General features: G+C 41.8%; 1 protein-coding gene across 11 annotated transcripts in view; it reads left to right on the top strand.

Moving 5' to 3' along the window:
- LOC140194896 (transcription factor 4-like) overlaps positions 1–15,766 on the top strand; it is a 681,375-nt gene that overhangs the window by 167,334 nt on the left and 498,275 nt on the right. For all 11 annotated transcript variants that reach the window (XM_072252222.1, XM_072252219.1, XM_072252225.1 and 8 more), the window contains one exon: positions 8,839–8,938. In XM_072252222.1, the coding sequence (XP_072108323.1) occupies positions 8,839–8,938 (100 nt within the window). The remainder of the gene's footprint in view (positions 1–8,838; positions 8,939–15,766) is intronic.

Genomic DNA, 15,766 nt, shown 5'->3' with positions numbered 1-15,766 from the left:
TATTTTGTTGTTGATTTACCCTTGTTGAATTATTTAACTTTTATTAAACTCTAAGTGACAGACCACTATCCTGACATTTTCCTGTAAAATGTCCTGATACAATTTTGAATTCATTGATCCCTCAACGATTTCAAGTTGTCCATGTCCTGAGGCAGCAAAGCAGCCCCAAACTATGATGCTCCTTCCACCATGCTTCACAATTGGGATGAGGTTTTGGTATTGGTGTGCAGTGCCCTTTTTCATCCAAACTTTTTTCTGCCAAAAAGTTCAACTTTTGTCTCATCTGAGACATTGTCCCAGAAGCATTGTAGAATATCCAGGTGGTCTTTTTGCAACTTTGAGACGTGCAGCAATTTTTTTTTAGAGCAGTGATTTCCTCTGTGAAGTCCTTCCATGAACACCATTCTTCTTCAGTGTTTTTCTTATAGGGCACACGTGAACAGAGACTTTAGCAAGTTCCAGAGATTTCTGCAGGTCTTTTGCTGTAACCCTTGGGTTCTCTTTCACCTCCTTCAACGATCATTGATTGGAACAGCGGACTCCAAAAGGCTTTTGTATAAGGCATTACCCCAAAGGTTTACATATTGAACCTAGACTTTGATGGTTTAAACGGTGTACTCAGCATTGATGAGAAGAAGTATAACTGTTGGTGCGTTATTAGTTTAGGCAGATTGTGTTTGTCTATCAGACCTCATATAATTAATGCATAAAATCAGTTACTTACAAAGGATTCACAGACTTTTTTTTTGCGACTGTATGGCCGCTGGCATGCCTATGCAATTACGAAGGGAAATGAAAGACAGCAAGGTTAGATTTTTCCAGATTTTACCAGTAACACGAGGGGTACCAAAGGAAGAGCTGGAGTTGAGGATATGACAACTCATTTTCTGATTGCATTTGTATAGACAAGAACTAAAACCAGTCCATGCAACTGGGCAGTGGTGGAAATGAAGGATATGCATGAACAACAATGTCAAAACTGGGACTATAAGCCCAAACTGACAGATTACTGTTGAAGTGAGTGTTTTCACTGAGTTTCCCAAGCAATAATGATAGCTTGATTTACCTATTATTTCCAGGCATATGCCCCATATGTAGTTTTCATTTTTGATACCTCTTGAGAAATTCAGTTTTGCCAAGCACAATTTTTTGAAATAGTGTGGATTATTTATTTATTTGTTTTTGCATTATTAAGGTACTGTCTGGAATAAGCCCTTCCGGCCCTTTTGAGCTGCACCGCCCAGCAACCCTCTATTCAATCCTAGCTTAAACATGTGAAAATTTACTATGACAAGTTAACCTACCAACCTGCACATGTTTGGACTGTAAGAGGAAACTGGGGCACCTGGAGGAAACCTACATGTTTATGGGGAGAAGGTGCTCACTCCTTACAGACAGCCCCGGGAATTGAACCCAGGTCGCTGGTACTGTAAAGTGTTGTGCTAATCATTACGCTACCATTTCACCCCCAAAATGTCCACCAAATCATCTCAGTCTTAATTTTTTTTAAATGTTTAAACTCCAAAGCTGCTACACAATTATTTTTCCAAGACAGCTACATCCTCCCCCCACCCGCGCAATTGTCTGAGACATTAAGCCAAATTCTGCACATATTGGAGATCAGAAATAAAAGTAAAGAGTATTGGAAATGCTCCCAACATGTTTGCCAGCATCTCTGGTGAGTGGAAATACAAATAAACTTCTTGGACAGTGACTTTTCCCAATTCTGTGATTATTTGACCATAAGACATAAGAACAGAATAAGACCATTCAGCCCATTGAGTCTGTTCCACCATTCATTCATATCTAATTTGTTTTCCTTCTCAACCCAATTCTCCTGCCTTCTCCCCGTATCTTTTGACACCCTTACAAATCTAGAACCCTACAACGTCCACTTTAAGTATACCTGATGACTTGGCCTCCACAGCCATCTGTTGCAGTGAATTCTACTGATTTATCACCCTCTGGCTAAAGAAAGTCCTCCTCATCTCTGTTCTAAATGGATGTGTATTCTGAGGCTGTGCCCTCTGGTCCTAGACTCTCCCACTATAGGAAGCATCCTCTCCATGTCCTGTCTGCCTAGGCCTTTCAAAGTGGTAATTTGTATAACAAAGCTTTGAAGGCATTCTATAAATTCCTACAGTGAATTTTTATTAAGAGACTGGAAACCCATGGGATTAATTAAAGAGGTGCTGGATGATGAAGTTCACCAAAGGTCTCTTTGTGTCCATTACTCCTTTTGCAATAAGTGTAGGCTTTGTAAAAGGAGGCGGCTTTACAAAGTTTGAAGACAATTCAGTATTTGCCAGAGTAATTCACGATTAGGTAAATATACATTTCAGAGTGACATGGAGAGCACCGTAAAAATGGCAGGTGGAATTAAAGCAGAGAATTGTGTCGTGATGCCCTCTGCAAGCAGAAAATGGAAAGACAGTATAGGTGACACAATTTTGAAAAACTTAGATGATCAGAGTGGATTTCGGTATCTATTTAACAAACTTCTTAAGGTTGCCAAGTCAAGTTGGTAAGGTGGTTAAGATGCATTTAGAATTCTAGATTTAATACTGAATAGACTATAAAATCATAGAAGAACGTTACAAATAATTGACTGGGTCTTGGCATATTGAGAGTTCTTTGCATTGTACTTTGGGTTAAAAAATAAATGTCTTAAAAAACATATTCTTTTGCCACTTTATTACTGAGGAAGATGAAGAGAGGTTGGAGACATTCAGATCTGAGGTGGTTAAGTGATTGTCTAATAGGTGTTTTTTATTTTTTAGTTAAAGTCTGCCACGAGCCTTGTGGCCCATCAGGCCGGTGCTTATGCCGGTTTCAGTGGCGTGAAGCGACTAAGAGTACGAGACTGCCCCCCGCCGCCCCTCCCGATATAGTCTATCACGAGGTTAACCCCCAGCATTTTTGCTGGTACCCATTCTCAGCTGGGTAGACTGGAGCATTGTGTGGTTAAGTACCTTGCTCAAGGACACACATGCTGCCTCAGCCGAGGCTCAAACCCACGACCTTCAGATCGCTAGTCCAACGCCCTAACCACTTGGCCACGTGCCACACGTGTTTTCAATACACTGACAGGTTTTCAGAATCAGTTTTAATATTACTGGCCTGTGTCATGAAATTTGTTTTTATACATCAGCAGTATGTTGCAATACATAATAAAAACTGTAAACTACAGTACGAAGTATATACCAAAAGTTAAATAAGTGGTACATAAAGAGAAAATAATAAGGAGTCAAGTGATGTTCATGCGTTCAATGTCCATTCAGAAATCGGACAACAGAGGGGAAGGAACTATTCCTGAACCATTGAGTGTGCATGTTCAGGCTCCTGTAACTCCTCCCTGATGTTAGCAATGAGAAGAGAGCATGTTCTGGGTGATGGGGTCCTTAATGATGGATGTCGCCTTTTTGAGATATTGCTCCTGAAAATGCTCTGGATGCTGAGAGGCTAGTGCCCATGATGGAGTTGACTGAGTTCACAGCTTTCTGCTGCTTATTTTGATCCTGTGCAATGGCCCCGCCATTCCACACAGTGATACAGTCAGGTAGAATGCTCTCTACGGTACATCTGTAGAAATTTGCGAGCAAATCTTCTCAAACTCCTATTGAAATACGGCCACTGTTGTGCCTTCTTTGTAACTGCATAGATATGTTGGGACCAGGATAGATCCTCAGGGATGGTGACACCCAGGAACTTGAAAGTAGATGGTGAAAGACATTTGTCCCTTTCAGTTAGGTCAATAACAAGAGGTGACGGAATTAAAATCATTTGGAAACGTTCCCAAAGGGTGATGAGATTTTTTACATTTGGTCACTTGCCGCCATCTGGGATGCTCCACTTGTAAACAAATAACGCTGTAAGCCATTGCCATGAATTCTTTAAAAGGAAAGTTAAGTACTTAAAGATGAGAAATGTACAGGCTATGAGCAAAAAACAGTGAGGCTGAACACAGAATATGTTCTGAATGACACATGACAGAATGGTGTGAACAAATAAAGGAATTGTTGTGTATGTATGTACACATCCCCAAAAGCTAATTCACAGGTATAAAAAGTAAAGTACTAACATAAAACACAGAACATTACAGAATAGTACTGGCCCTTCAGCCCACAATCTTGTGCTGACCTTTTAACCTGTTTGATCATAATTAGATATTATTGTGGATTTCTCCCCACTCCAACAATTCATCATCTGGTTGTTAACATGTATTCCCAGTCTGGGGTCCACGGACCACTCGGTTAAAGGTAGAGATCCATGGCATGAGAAAAGGTTAGGAACCCCTGATTTAGTACACATGGATCATTTCAGACTAGTACAGACTATTCGGCACATAACATTGTACCCACCTTTTGGCCTACTTTTAACCTTTTAATCCTTCCCTCCTACCCTGCCCTCCGTTTTTCTATCATCCATGTGCCTATTTTAGGATTTTTTTCAACGTTCGCAATGTATCTGCCTCTTATCACCACCCCTGTGAATGTGTTCCGTACACCAGCACTCTTTGTGTAAGCAAAAAACCTACCTTAGACATTCTCCCTTGTACTTTCCTCCAATCACCTTAAAACCGTGTCCCTTTGCATTAGCCATTTAACATGAAACGTTTATCCCAAGAGTGATGCCGTACAAAAATAATTAAGTAGTCCCATGGTTGTATGAAGCTTTGGATTGTATCTGAGGAACTGCGTCCAGGGTTGTGTGTCCCAGTTATTGAATCTTTGAAATGTTCGCCCAGCCCCAGAAGGTATGCAGTGCAAATTCATCAACGTGATACAGGGGCTAAATCTTAGGCTAAAATTACTTTTCCATTCATCTTACCTGATAGTTTTGTTAATTAAAAAAAAATTCATTTCTGAATTTAAGATGGCTATAACTGTGCAATTTTTTCCTTTTTTTGGGAGGAAGGTGTGGTATGGGTCGTGGTGTGCTTGAGTACATTGGGGATAGAGAACAAGCCAGACCATATGACATACAGTCGGAGCAGAATTATGTCAATCAGCCCATTAAGTTGCTCTGCCATTCCATCATAGCTAATTTATTATACCTATCAACCTCATTTTCCAGTGTCCTCCCCATAATCGCTGATGCTCTGACTAATCAAGAACCTCAAGGTCAATAGTCAGTATTTTGCCGAACTAGCCAGTAATCCTGGCACTGGAACACCAGTGGTTTACCGGTGGGATCTTGAATGAAGCTCTGAACTCAGTGGTACATTGTGTCTGAAGGATGGGTTTGTGGAGTGTGCCTTCAGTTAACACTGGGGTAGGGGCCTGAGGAACAGAGTTATCACAAGATCAGGTATCACTTATCACTGAGGCACAGATCTGGTGGGCATGGGTCTATCTCTATGTAGCACTAGCGGTATTGTTCTCCACACAGATAGACCTGTCAATTTCATGATCAATAGAACTGGAAATTTTCACCCAGCACTCCCCCTGTGTCCTGTTTTCTAGTGACATTGATAGCTATTTTTTTCAAAAGCTTTGCTTTGACCCCTTATTTAACCCCTGGAGGAAATAAGCTGCCAGTAGTGTTTTGTGTCGCTTTGGTTTTCAACTTTCCTTTCACCCCCTACTCTCTACTTCTCTCAGAGATCTCTGTGAGAGAGTTAAAAAAAAATTAGAATAGTGTAGCATAGGAGCAGACCCATTGAACTAATTAAATTTGTGATCAAATGGCCATCAAAACTAATCATGTCTGCCTACACAACGCCCATACTCTTTCATTTTCCTCACACTTATGTGCCTATCTAAATGTCTCACTCATTTAAGGAGTCCTTTGTCTTGTTCTTTCATGCTCGCCATTTTTTGCAATTTGCATTTGCACAGTGTGCTTACGGTTTACCGATCCCGTTTACAGTTACTGCTCCATAGATTTGCTAAGTATGCCTGCAGAAGAAGAACCTCAGGGTTGTATGTGGTAAGCAAGACACACAAAATGCTGGAGGAACTCAGCAGGCCAGGCAGCATCTATGAAAAAGAGTAAACAGTCGATGTTTCGGGCCAAGACCCTTCATCAGGCCTGCAGAGTTCCTCCAGCATTTTGTGTGTGTTGTTTGGGTTTCCAGCATCTGCAGATTTTCTCTTGTTTGTGTTGTATGTGGTGACATGTATGTACTCTGATAATAAATTTTACTTTGAACTCTTAGAAGTCTGCCTCTACCACCGCCCCAGGCACCCACCACTCTCTGTGTGAAAAAACATGCCGTTACCCCCTCTCACCTTAAATGCATACCTTCTAGTATCAGACCTTGGTAAAAAGATACTGTCTACTTTATCTCTGCTTCTCACAATCTTATAAACCTCTATTGGATCTCCCCTGAGCCTCTGACGCTCCAGAGAAAACAACCCAAGTTTGCCCAACTTCTCCTTATAGCACATATCCTCTAATCCAGGCATGAATCTTCGTAAAAGACCCTAATAAGCACTGGCCTCCCCAGCATCGAGGATTCAAAAAGGCGAAACCTCAGACAAGGCAGCATCAATGAGTAGGGACCCCCATCACCCGTTTGCTACCATCAGGGAGGAGGGACAGGAGCCTGAATAAATGCACTCAATGTTTTAGGAACAGCTTCTTCCCCAGTGCCATCAGGTTCCTGCACGAATAATGAACCCATGTGCACTACCTCAGTATTTTTCTTTTATTCCTCTCCTTTTGCAATACGTATTTAATTTCAAGGGCCGGCGAGAGTTCAGCAGATGCCGCTAATCTAATTCAATTTTTTTAAAGTATATTTCTGATTGTAATTTATTGTTTTTATTATTAGGTGTAGCACTTACTGCTGCTACAAAACAACAAGTTTCACGACTTGCGCCAGTGATTCCGATTCTGAAGTGCCTTTCTCTCTTGCCTGTCATATCTTTGGTGTGTTTATCATTCCAGACTCTGAGATGAACTGTTCTTGTTCCCTGAAGTGTTGAATTTCCCCTTTTCCCCTTTAGGGTAAAGTTTTTCAGCTTCAGCATTGGGAGCTGGTGACATTTCTACAGATGTGTTTGCCTGACAGCATCCGGCACTAGTGAGTCCCTTGTCTTGCAGGAATGATGATTGACCTTGGAATTTCTGAACTAAGGAAGGGAAATCTGGCCTGTGTTCCCCTTCCTGATTGTTACTTGATGACCCCGCTGGGATATGCATTGGCCGTGGACAGGATTGTATTAATCTGCGAAGCCTGATGTTGCTAAATCATAAAGGCCTCTATCGTGACTTATTAACGATGAGGACATGTTTAAAGTTAAGGAGCACATGTGGAACCACATCTCAGCAGAAAGTCTATAGATTTTTATCTCAGGATGGGGAGAAAAATTGGCAGAGAAAGATTGCTGATTAAGTAATCTGTGCATATATACAGTTGTTTCAAAATTGCAAATTACAACTTCTACATCTGGATGCAAACTATTTGCTCTGCTCCAGATGGTCCGCACAGATCAACAAGCGGAAAGCATCATTACTGATCTGGCAGCTCCTTTGTTGCTTTCCCTCCTATTTCTCTTGGAGAGGCACCAAATGCTCTCCCATTCAGGTGTTTTAACACCCTACGAGCATGCTAACATTAAGTATAAAGTTCTCTTGATGCCAAGTATAAAAAGCTAAATAAGAACTCAAGAAGTTGAAGCAGGAGTCAGCCATCTGGCCCGTTGAGCCTGCTCCACCATTCAGAAAGGGCATGGCTGATCTGGACTGTCCTGGGTCGAGCATGTAAGTACGATTACGAAGGAAACACTGCAGCACCTCAACTTCTTTAGAAGTTTGCGAAGATTCGGTGTGACATCTAAATCTTTCACAAACTTCTACAGATGTGTGGTGAACAGTATGTCGAGCAGCTGCATCAGAGCCTGGTATGGAAACACCAATGTCCTTGAATGGAAAATCCTACTAAAAGTAATGGATACAGCCTGGTCCATCATGGCTAAAGCCCCCACCAGCATTGAACATATCTACACAAAGTATTATCCATCATCAGGGGCCCAAACCACCTAGGTCATGCTCTCACTGCTGTCATCAGGAAGATGGTACAGGAGCCTCAGGACTCATACCACTAGGTTCAGGAATAGTTATTACCCCTTGACCATCAGTCTCTTGAACCAGGGGGGATAATTTCACTTGCCCCATTACTAAACTGATCCTATAACCTTTGGACTCACTTTCACAGACTCATTATCTCACATTCTCAATATTTATTGATTTATTATTATTATTGTTATTTATTTTTCTCTTTCTGTATTTGCTTAATTTATTTTCTTTTGCACCCTGCTTGTCTGCCTGTTCGTGTGGTTTTTCACTGATTATTGGTTATTGGATTTATTGAGTATGCCTGCAAGAAAATGAATCTCAGGTTTGTATATGGTGACAGATATACTTTGATAATTAATTTACTTTGAACCTTGATCATGGACTCAACTTCACCTACCTGCCTTTTTCCCAGTAAATCTGAATTCTCTGTTATGCAAAATAGTTTCCAGTAGTGGGAGAATCTAAGTCCATAGGGCACAGCTTCAACATAGAAGGACACCTCTTTAGAACAGAGATGAGGAGGAATTTCTTTAGCCAGAGGGTGGTGAATCTGTGGAATTCATTGCCACAGCTATCTGCAGATGACAAGTCATTGGGTATATTTAACACAGAGTTTGATGGGTTCTTGATGAGTAAGGGCATCAAAGATTATGGGGAGAAGGCAGGAGAATGAGGCTGAGAGGGATAATAAGTCAGCCAGGATGTAATGGTGGAGGAGACTCGATGGGCCGAATGGCCTAATTCTAATTTTTTTAAAAATCTAATGCTTTTATGATGCCAACTCATTGTGATGTGTATTACGCTGTCTTGTAGAACTACGCGGATGGAGTACACTATGAACAAGTGACCAACAGGGAGCTTGGATCGCATGACAACCTTTCTACGTCCTCGTTCATGAACTCTCGACTCGTAGGTATGTCCTGAAGCGGTGTGCCCATGTTCATGGAAGAGTCGTAACTTTGCTACTGTGAAGCGTGCTTCTCAGCTATTTGTCCAGTTACTTACATCCCGTCTTTACAGTCTGAGATTACAGGCAGTATTCAGATGAATATTGGAAATGTGGTGTTTTGGAAGTTGAACCAGAACCTAAAAGACAAAGAACAGAAGCTGTTAATAATATAAAACACTACAGACGAGTACAGGCCCCCGATGATGTGCTGAACTTTTAATCTACTCTTAAGATTCATCCTCCCAGCCCACCATTTTCCCATCATCCAAGTGCCTATTTAAAAGTTTCTTAAATGTCCCTAGTGTATCTGACTCTACCACCACCACTGGCAGGATGTTGCATACACCCAACACTCTCTGTGTAAAAAAAACAAAACAAAAACTACCTGTGACATTCCCTCTATACTTTCTTTCAGTCACCTTAAAATTATGCCGCTTGGGTTAGCCATTTCCACCTTGGGGAAAAGTCTTTGGCTGTCCATTTGATCGATGCTTCTTATCATCTTGTACACTTGTATCAAATCACCCCTCATCCTCCTTTGTTTGAGAGAGAACAGCCCTACCTTTCTCAATCAATTCAGGTGAAGTACATAGGATAGTGATGAATAAAGATATTCCTCATCGGTATCCTTACCTGGTTCTTTTGATGTTGGCGATATACTTTCCTTCACCATCCTCACTTTCATCCCATTTGAGAATTATCCCACTGTCCTTCCCCCCCCCCCAACCACAACAGCTCAATCAGAGTGGTTGTACCTTGTGATACCTACAAGCTGTCGATCTGCGATTCTTTTCTCTTGATTAGATGTTGATATTGTAGGGAAGATGAAGTATTAGTAATGTGTTTGCTCCTTTATACAGTTTGAGATTGTATGACTGCTGAGTTGTGGTGCCATTAATGTTTAAATAGATGTGCAGATTACGATTTGCATTTCACCAAAATGCGAGGCTTTTCAACTGCTCTCACACTCAAAAACACATACAGAATGATACTGTTTTCCTGGTTTTGCTTTGGGTATAATGCATAGTATGTTGAAATTTGTGAGTACAATTTCAGTGTCTGCAGATAATATGTATGCTTCCATTTGCTAATGTTCTTGTGTTATGCTGGAAGAGCATGAAGTGTGATAGCATTTTAATTTTAAATCTACACATGCACAAAATGACCAAAAATATTATAAGTGTGCAGTAACGTGTAAAATGTAACTAATTAGTGGTGCACTTGTGGAGTAGTCTCTTTGACCCTCCCTCCACCATCAGGCAGGAGGGACCATAGCATTCGGCCAAGGACGGTTCAGATGGGAAATAGTTTCTTCTCCCAGGCCGTGAGAGTACTGAACTCCCTGCCACCAGCTTCCGTCATGAATGAGGTGTCATTATCATTCTACTGCTTACTTTTTAGCCTGTGTCATAAATGCACCTTATTATGCGTTAATTTATTTGTTGTATTATTACTTCATGAGTTATATGTGCGTGTGAGTTATACGTGCTGCCTCGTGCACCTTGGTCCAGAGGAATGTTGTTTCGGTTGGAGGTATATATGTGGATGGTTGAATGACAATAAACTTGAACTTGGAAGTGCTGCAACAGAATTTGCTGAATTCAGACACAGGATGTAATAAATCTGGAACTCCATTGTCTGATAAGTTTCAGATTTATTCCATTTACTATCTTAATTTCTGTCATGACCTGTAAGTCTTCTTTGGCGGTTTGACTTCTCAGTGCTCACATGTGCCAGGTCTGTCAGCTCTGGTGGGTATAATGTATGCGTGAGCATTGGCAATGAAGATCTGTGTGGGGAACATGGCCAACCCCAGTCTCATCCTTGCCTATGTTGCTTGATGACAATCAGGGTTGAGAATCAGCTCTCGAGAGCTGAAGCTAATTGCAGCAGCTATCTCACCAGATCATGTGACTGTGCAAACTGTATAATACTGAGAAGCCAATATTATTCTCTTTTGTACGCTGTTCACTGGGTTGGTTGTCTGTTGTATCGTTGCCACAGGTGGCTGTGGAGGCAAAGTCATTGGGTGTGTTTAAGCCAGTGGTTGATGGATTCTTAGTTAGTCAGAGCATGAAGGGATACAGGGAGAAGGCAGGAGAATGTGGCTGGGGGGGGGGTGTGCAAATGGATCAGCCATGATGCAATGGCGAAGCAGTCTCGATGGACCTAATGCTCCTATATCTTATGGTATCCAATGACGATAGGAGACCTATGCAGGAGCGTTTTTAAAGTGAAAAAAGCAATGCCTTGGGGCAGTTCCACTCTCTCACCTTTGGAAGTATGAGTCTAGTGGTACGACTAGTCATTATAAACTGGGGTCTTCCTTGGTTGCAGTGGATGACCATGACTTCTTCTGTGTCTTGTCATGCCCTTCGCTCTCCACGGAGCATTTGCAGGACCAGCTTCCTGGCCATTGCATTTCACTGTTGATCTCATTTGCCCTGTTTGCTGGAGCTGACTTCACAAGCTAGGACGGACATACCCCTGCCTCACCAGGGTATGAGGCTTACTGACTTTTACCTGATTTAGCCCCCCCCCCCCCCCCAAAGCGGTATTGCGGTGTGGAGTACTTAGAGCCACAGGTGAGAGGTGAGTGTCTGGTGGGGCCCAAAGGTTGTGTCCATTTCCATTCTGGGGCAGCTCATTCACAAGCCCCTTCACCAGAGGTGCTACCACTCCCTGGATGCCCCAAACACCCTCCTGCTCGCTGGTCAGACATGCTATCTCACTGCAGCAGAGCTGCCTTCACAAAGTACTTATTCGTGGGGTAACCTCACAAACTGCTGGAGGAACTCTGCAGATTAGGCAGCATCTAATGGAAAGGCATGAAGAGTTGACGTCTGGGGCCAAAACGCTACATTAAGACATTGACTGGTTGCAGCACGTCTGGAGTCCTGATGAAGAGCTTTGGCTTGAAATGTCGACTGTTATTCCTTTTCCGTTGATGCTCCCTGACCTGCTGAGTTCCTCCAGCAATGTGTGCATATTGCTCTAGGTTCCCAGTATCCGTAACATTTCTGTGTTTATTATTCATGTAAGTATAGCATTCGTTGAACCTCTGGCAGAGGTTCCCAACCTTTTTGTGCCACGGACCAATACCATTGAGCAAGAGGTCCATGGGCCCCAGGTTGGGAACCCTTGCAAGTCTGTTGGATCCTGATGGTTTTGCAATCCAAAGGTTCTTCAGAAGTTACAAATGACACATAAAACTTGTTACCTATGATCGTTTTCTTAAAATGTTACAAGAGCAAAGAAGGAGGACAGGAAAGAGAAATAAAAAAATAGCCATGATCTTCTCCTATCAGACAATGGAGAACATTAACCAATGGAGTAGCCAGATATAAGTAATATGATGCCCTTCACTGGGGGAGTCTAGAACAAGGGGGTACATCCTCAGACTATAAGCCTGTCCCTTTTGAACTTTGATGAAGAGGAATTTCTTTAACCAAAGTGTTGTGAATCTGTGGAATCCATTGCCACAGACGGCTGTCAAGGCCAAGTTATTGGTGTTGTGTATTTGTAACTTAATTAAATAGTGCATTTATCATGACTCGACGCTTCATGCTCTGAACGTGTCTTCCATGCTCCCTCACATCACATGTTGTCTGTCCCAGACTGATGACATCATCACCGTACCTGGCAAGTGTCAATCTGCATTAACTGACCTTGCCTTTTCAATACGTGACATCCCTCCTTTCCTGAGAAATGAATTTCATTGTTTTAGAACGTATTCATCTCACAGATTTAACCCTTTCAACTCAACACATATTCTCTGTTATGCATGACTATGACCAACATTTTTTTGGTTATAACTGGATGATAATTCTGGAACTGATAACTTCATTTTCAATTTACAACAGTTTTTATTGTTTCAAAGCCCCAACTTAAAGCTCTACTTCTATATAAAATCATTAAACTTCAGAGGTTGTTTTCTAGCCCTTTTGAGGTCTCTCTATCGGTTTCTCATTGCTTTCACTGTCTGGTAATGGTTTTTGCCTATTGTAAACCTGAGATTGTCCATAACTGGCCATCATATTGCCCTCCTGTCCCTGTACCTCATTGTGAAATCCTTGAATTTCCTCCTGTTTTCCAAAAGTCTCTCTTGTGTTGAACTTTTTTACGTGTGGTGTTCCTTGCATACTGTACCCCAGTTGGAGATTCAGCTGTCACTTGATTTCCTGTTTTCCTCACCCCCTGTGTGATGTTATGTTGAAAGGTGTGGTGAATTTGTCCACTTTTTCTTTCTGGATAAGCATGGTGTCTGAACTCTTGCAGTAGACTCTTGTGCTCCTCTGTCATTGTCTGCATACAGCTTGTACTTTTCTTTTCGTTCTGCATCCCGATCTCATATTTCCAGTTCTGCTGTGTGTACCTCTTTGATGTCTGGTAACTTCCCCCTCATTTTGCAGTTGTAGAGAAGTTCGGCAGGACTTTTCCCTGCAGTGGCATGTTCCACACATCTGTACACAATCGCATATTTTCTCAGTTCAAGTTTCCAGTCAAGTCCTTCTGCTTGAGCAGTCCTGATCCTTTTCATCAGTGATGCATTTTGGTGCTCACCACTTGCGTGAGCCCACTTTAGCGCTGTTCTCAGGTGTTTGATTCCATTACTCTCACAATATTCCTTGAACAGCTCAGATCTGAATTGAGGTCCATTATCTGGTTTGATAGATATGGGCAGTCCATGTCTACTGAAAATGTTCTCCGTATTTCTCCATTTTCATCAATTAATGATAACCTTACTTTCAAAATTCCATCCTCATGGCCACAGTTGTGTTTTTACAACCCAACTTAATACTTAATTAGTGCATATATCATGACATGACGCTTCGTGCTCTGAAAATGCCTTTATTTCTCATTCTCGCTTCTATGCTCCCTCACATCATGTGCTGTTCTGTGCCAGACTGATGACATCATCACCGTACCTGACAAGTGTCAAACTACATTACCTGACCTTACCGTTTCAATACATGACAATTGGGTAAACTGAAAGCAGAGGTAAATAGGTTCTTGATTAGTCAGAGCATCAAAGGTTATGGGGAGAAGACAGGTGAATGTGGTTGAGAGGGATAATATATCAGCCATGACGGAATGGCGGAGCAGACTCGATGGGCCTAATAGCTTAATTCTGCTCCCATATCTTATGGACTTATGTGACCAAGAATTTTCTAGAAAAATACAGAAGCAACCTCACTACAATTATTGAAAAATTCACTATACAATTACATGTCTGTCATCAACATCATCATATGCCATGTCGTTCGCTGCAGCCGAGACTGTCACTCCCGTGTGGGACTCTACAGCCACAACAGATGCTGCTCTAACACAGACTGAAGCAAGACTTTCCAGGCGCAGATCCATGGTCTCGCAAGACTAACGGATGCCACCAATAATACCAGTGATGTCAGCGATCATGGTCTCATGACTGTGATTGATCTTGGCAAGTTTTTCTACAGAAGCGATTTGCCGTTGCCGTCTTTTGGGCAGTGTCTTCACAAGACGGGTGGCCCCAGCCATTATCAATACTCTTCAGAGATTGTCTGCCTGGCGTCAGTGGTCGCATAACCAGGACTTGTGATATGCACCAGCTGTTCATACGATCATCCACCACCTGCTCCCTGGCTTCACATGACCCTGATCGGGGACCTAGGCAGGTGCTATACCTTGCTCAAAGGTGACCTGCAGGTTAGCGGAGGGAAGGAGTGCCTTACATCTCCTTTGGTAGAGATCTATCACCCACAAAATAGACATTTTTAAAAGATGCTGAGTTTAATACTTCTCCTTATAATAAGTTGTTTGGCTTTTTCTCTTGTATTATTTGTGAAGCATTATTCCACGTGATACCTCCTGTACATGGATTGGGGAATTTATTCCCTGTGTCAGGAAGAATTTCCATCTAGGACTTGTATTCCTGGGAGTCATTTGTATTTGGAGCACCCAACACGAGTACGAATTGGCTGCAACTTCAGGAGTAATTATCCAGCAAGAACTGCGATGCTCTTCTCTTATATGATAAAGAGAGACTGATGAGGTAAATGCCAACAGTTTAGGAAGGTAAGCAAGTTTCTCCCCTCCTCCCCAACTAGCAAACACCCAGATTGATGACAAAGTATTAAAGGCTGCATTTAACTCAGCATTTCTAAATTTTACCCCACAGGAAACTGCTTCATGTGATCTTTCAAGTCACAGAAGTGATTACCAGCTGTGATTGTGTATCTTCACTTATGACCTAGATTTTATGGTAACTTCTGCAGAATATCTATTCAGGATTGTACATCAGGGAAGGAGGCCCTTCGGCCCAGCCAGCCATGCTGACCCACATGGTTATCTAAGCTATTCCCATTTGCCTACACTTAACCCTTATCCCCCCCAGACCTTTTCTATCTACATACCTATCCAAATGGCTTTTAAATATACAAATTTTGAAATAAATTCATTATCAAAGTGGATATATACCAAATACTACTCCCAGATTCATTTTCTTGCAGGCATTCAGATTAGAACAAAGAAATACAATAGAATCAATGAAAAACTTGACACAAACATATACTGACAAGCAACCAATGTGAAAAAAAGACATACTGTGCAAATTGAAAATAATAATAATAATAAATATTACTGCAAACATTAATTGTAGGGTCCTTTAAAATGAGTCTATGGATTGTGTTTAGTGATCAGTTCGGTGTTGTGTTGAGTGAAGTTATCCTCTTTGGTTTAAGAGCCTGATGGTTGAGGAATAATACTGTTCCTGAGCCAGTTGGTGTGGGACCTAAGGCTCCTCGACCTCCT

This window comes from Mobula birostris, chromosome 3, assembly GCF_030028105.1.
Source record: "Mobula birostris isolate sMobBir1 chromosome 3, sMobBir1.hap1, whole genome shotgun sequence".
NCBI lineage: Eukaryota > Metazoa > Chordata > Chondrichthyes > Myliobatiformes > Myliobatidae > Mobula > Mobula birostris.
Note: the sequence above shows the minus strand (reverse complement) of the source record. Positions and strands in the feature narration are given on the sequence as shown.